General features: G+C 51.8%; 1 protein-coding gene across 1 annotated transcript; it reads right to left on the bottom strand.

Annotated features, from left to right (window-relative positions):
* Positions 1–1643: 1643 nt before the first annotated feature.
* LOC125482324 (E3 ubiquitin/ISG15 ligase TRIM25-like) lies at positions 1644–3117 on the bottom strand (the record flags this gene model as incomplete). Its single annotated transcript, XM_048594381.1, has 2 exons — positions 2421–3117; positions 1644–1801 (listed from the first exon to the last, which is right to left on the bottom strand). Coding segments are annotated over exons 1-2 (764 nt in total), but the record flags the coding sequence as incomplete, so codon positions are not given.
* Positions 3118–3191: the final 74 nt, after the last annotated feature.

The following is a 3191-nucleotide window of genomic DNA, read 5'->3' on the forward strand; positions in this document are numbered from 1 at the left end:
TTGCAATGAACCAATCTAATACTTCCTGAATATGGTAATGTGCTCAACAATACTATGAACTGATTTTGCCAGACCTTTACTGCATTTAGAGCTATTTTCTTTAACATTGACATTCCAAACATCAGTGTCTAGGTCACTACAATGTATTAATCGAATGCTCTATAGACAGTCTGCAGAGCAAGCCTGCATCTCAATCTCCCCTGGTTATTGTGCAGGTGACTGTATCCATGTCATTGCATAACAATCAATGATCAAACACAGCTTATCAAAGATCAAATATTACTCAACAATCCTGTGTCCAATTGCAACAAGCCAGAAACAGAACCAGCAGGTCATGTCTCTTCCTGGCACTACTTCATGACATGGAGGTGCCGGTGTTGCAATGAGGTGGACAAGGTCAGAAATCACATAATGCCAGGTTTAGTTCAAACTGTGTCATGTGATTTCTACCACTACTTCAATTTGAGTGTTTCTGTCTCTACTACTTTTTCAGGCAAAGTTCCAGGATCCTCCCATCCTCCCTTTGTAAATATTTTAAATCTTTGCCAAGAGTTACTGTTGGAACTATTAAGGGAAACAGATCCATTCAATCATTCCTCCTTGGTCCCTCAATGTTACACATCTTAATTGAATTTCCCCTCAACCTTCTACCACAGTCAATTCCATTCTTCCTCATTGTTAACATTATTTATGGCAATATTCCAGTCAATATCTTTTGCTCACTCTACTGTGAGCATATCTTTCCTGACAACTGTTGAAGGAACTGTAGCTGTGTCTGATGTTACATATTGTTCCAGTTTAACTTCATTGCATGAAACGAGCTCAAGGGCTTGCCTAAAAGGACAACCACTGTAAAACCTGCTTTTGCACCAGTTAAACTGGACCCTGCCCCGTAACGTCAGTCCTGAGCTGCCAGGAAAGTAACATTGAGGAATCATCCACTCCTCTAAACACCAACTGACATGTTAGTTTTGGTTTCTCAATCAGAGCTAATTTGTGAACACATGCATATTACAAAGCCTGCCAAGCAACCATCCATAACAGCACCAGAAACAGCTGCAGGCTCACAACAGACTCAGCAAGCGTATCCCTATTACCATCAGAGGCAACAAAAGAGGGACAGGGAGAAGAACTGGGAGGGGAAGAGAAAGAGGGAGTATGGGGGGAATTGGGGTGGGAAAAGAGGGCAGTAGGGGGGAGGTGTTAGGATCCCAGTATTCACAAATATTGATTTAGATGTGCATTTTATCTCCAAGTTTGTAGATGGCATGAGGTCAGGTGGGAGAGAGGTGTGAGGAGGATGAGAGATCCTTCAGTGTGATTTTGACAAGTGAATGCACAAGTGTATGGCAAGTGGGATGCTGTGTGGTTAATGTGAGGTTATCCACTTTGGGAGCAAAAACAGGAAGGTAGAACATCTGAACGGCTATAAAATGAGAGAGGGGAATGTGCAAAAAGATCTGGTGCCCTCATGAACCAATCACAGATGGGTAAACAGGTAGTCAAGGAAAATAATATGCTGGCCTTCATAGCAAGAATTCAAGTACACAACTACCCCATAACCATAAATCACCAATAGCACCTCACCCTGCCCCAACCACATCTGCTCCCTTACCACCCCTCCTTCCTGGCCCTGCCCTCACCTCCATGCTCTCTCCCTGTGTAGTTGGAATATTGAGAGCAGTTTTGGTCCCCGTATCTGAGGGAGGACGTGCTGGTGTTGGAGGGGCTCCAGAAGGGGGTTTACAAGAATGGTCCCGGGGATGTAGGGCTTGTTATCAGCAGTTGTTGATGACTCAGTCTGTAATCGACAGAGTTTAGAAACATGAGGGGGATCTCTGATTGAAACTTACAGAATGCTGACATGCCAGACAGAATGGACATGGAGATAAGGTTCTATTCGTAGCAGAGACTAGGGCCCCGAGGGTACAGCCTCACAGTGGTGAATCTGTGGTTGGTCTTCGCCACTTACTCCACTGACCTCCCCTCAATGATCCCCTGTCCTCATCCCCAACTTCCCCACCATAGCTGTCCCTCCTCCACATTTCCAACACCCTACTCCCCACCCACTCCTGTCACCCAGACTTCTACACACTCTCATCCCAACTTCACAACCTGCCAAATGTCCCTTGGTTTTATCCTCCTCTGCCTGTCCTCCTTCATATCCGTTTTGCCCCACAACCTTCAAGCCATTCCCCCTGCCTGCACTCCCAGCCAGTCGTCTTGTTTACACTCCACTTCTCCCTGTTACCTATGGTCCCCTTGTCAAACCAACCCCTCAGCCTTTTGCCCCTCTTTTTACTGTCCAAACCATCCCACTTGCCACTCCGTCACCTCTTGCCCCTCACTCCCTCCCATATGCCATACACTCCCCCTGCTCACACCCCCTCCCCAAGTGTCGCCTTGTTTACCCCCCTCACCTCCTGCTGCCTTCGGGCCTCCTCCATTTTCTGGGCGTCACAGCCGCGGTGATCCAGGAGGCAGGCAGCGCAGAGGCAGCTACTGTGGGGGCGGCAGTAGAATTCGAGCAGGTTGCCATGGCTGGGGCAGAGGCGCTCGGCCAGGTCAGCCAGCGGGGGCTGCAGGTTGTGGGTGCGGAAGGCCGCGCTCTGTCGGTGCGGCTCCAGGTGCTCAGCGCAGAAGGAGGCCAGGCAGGTCAGGCAGCTGCGGACCGCCGAGGCCCCAGCTCCGGGAGGACACGCATCGCAGGCCACAGCAGCCGGGGGCTTGGCCTCAGGGACCGGGAACTTGGGCTCGGCCTGCGCCCGGTTCCGCTCGAACTCCTCGACCACGGCGCACAGGACACGGTTGGGCTGCAGCTCGGGCCTCTCGGAGAAGTGACGGCGGCACTGCGGGCAGGTGAAGCCGAGAAAGTGATGCCGATCCTCGGCCCAGAACTGCGCAAGGCAGCTGCGGCAGAAATTGTGACCGCATGGCGCCGTCACCGGCTCCCGGAACAGGTCCAGGCAAACGGCGCACGTCAACTCAGCCTCCAGGCGCTCCGTGTCTCCACACACCGCCGCCATCGCTCCGACCGCCGCGACAAACAACTGAGAGCCCGAGGCCGCACCCTGGGCACGTGACGGATGACGGAGACCGGGGCCGCGCAACACGTGACAGCTCCGGCCCGCACCCCCTGCCTGACCCCGCCCTCTGGGTGTTCCTCCAATCCTGACCCCGCCCTCTGGGTG

Source organism: Rhincodon typus, unplaced genomic scaffold (genome assembly GCF_021869965.1).
Source record: "Rhincodon typus isolate 14 unplaced genomic scaffold, sRhiTyp1.1 hic_rhity00008778, whole genome shotgun sequence".
Taxonomy (NCBI): Eukaryota; Metazoa; Chordata; class Chondrichthyes; order Orectolobiformes; family Rhincodontidae; genus Rhincodon; species Rhincodon typus.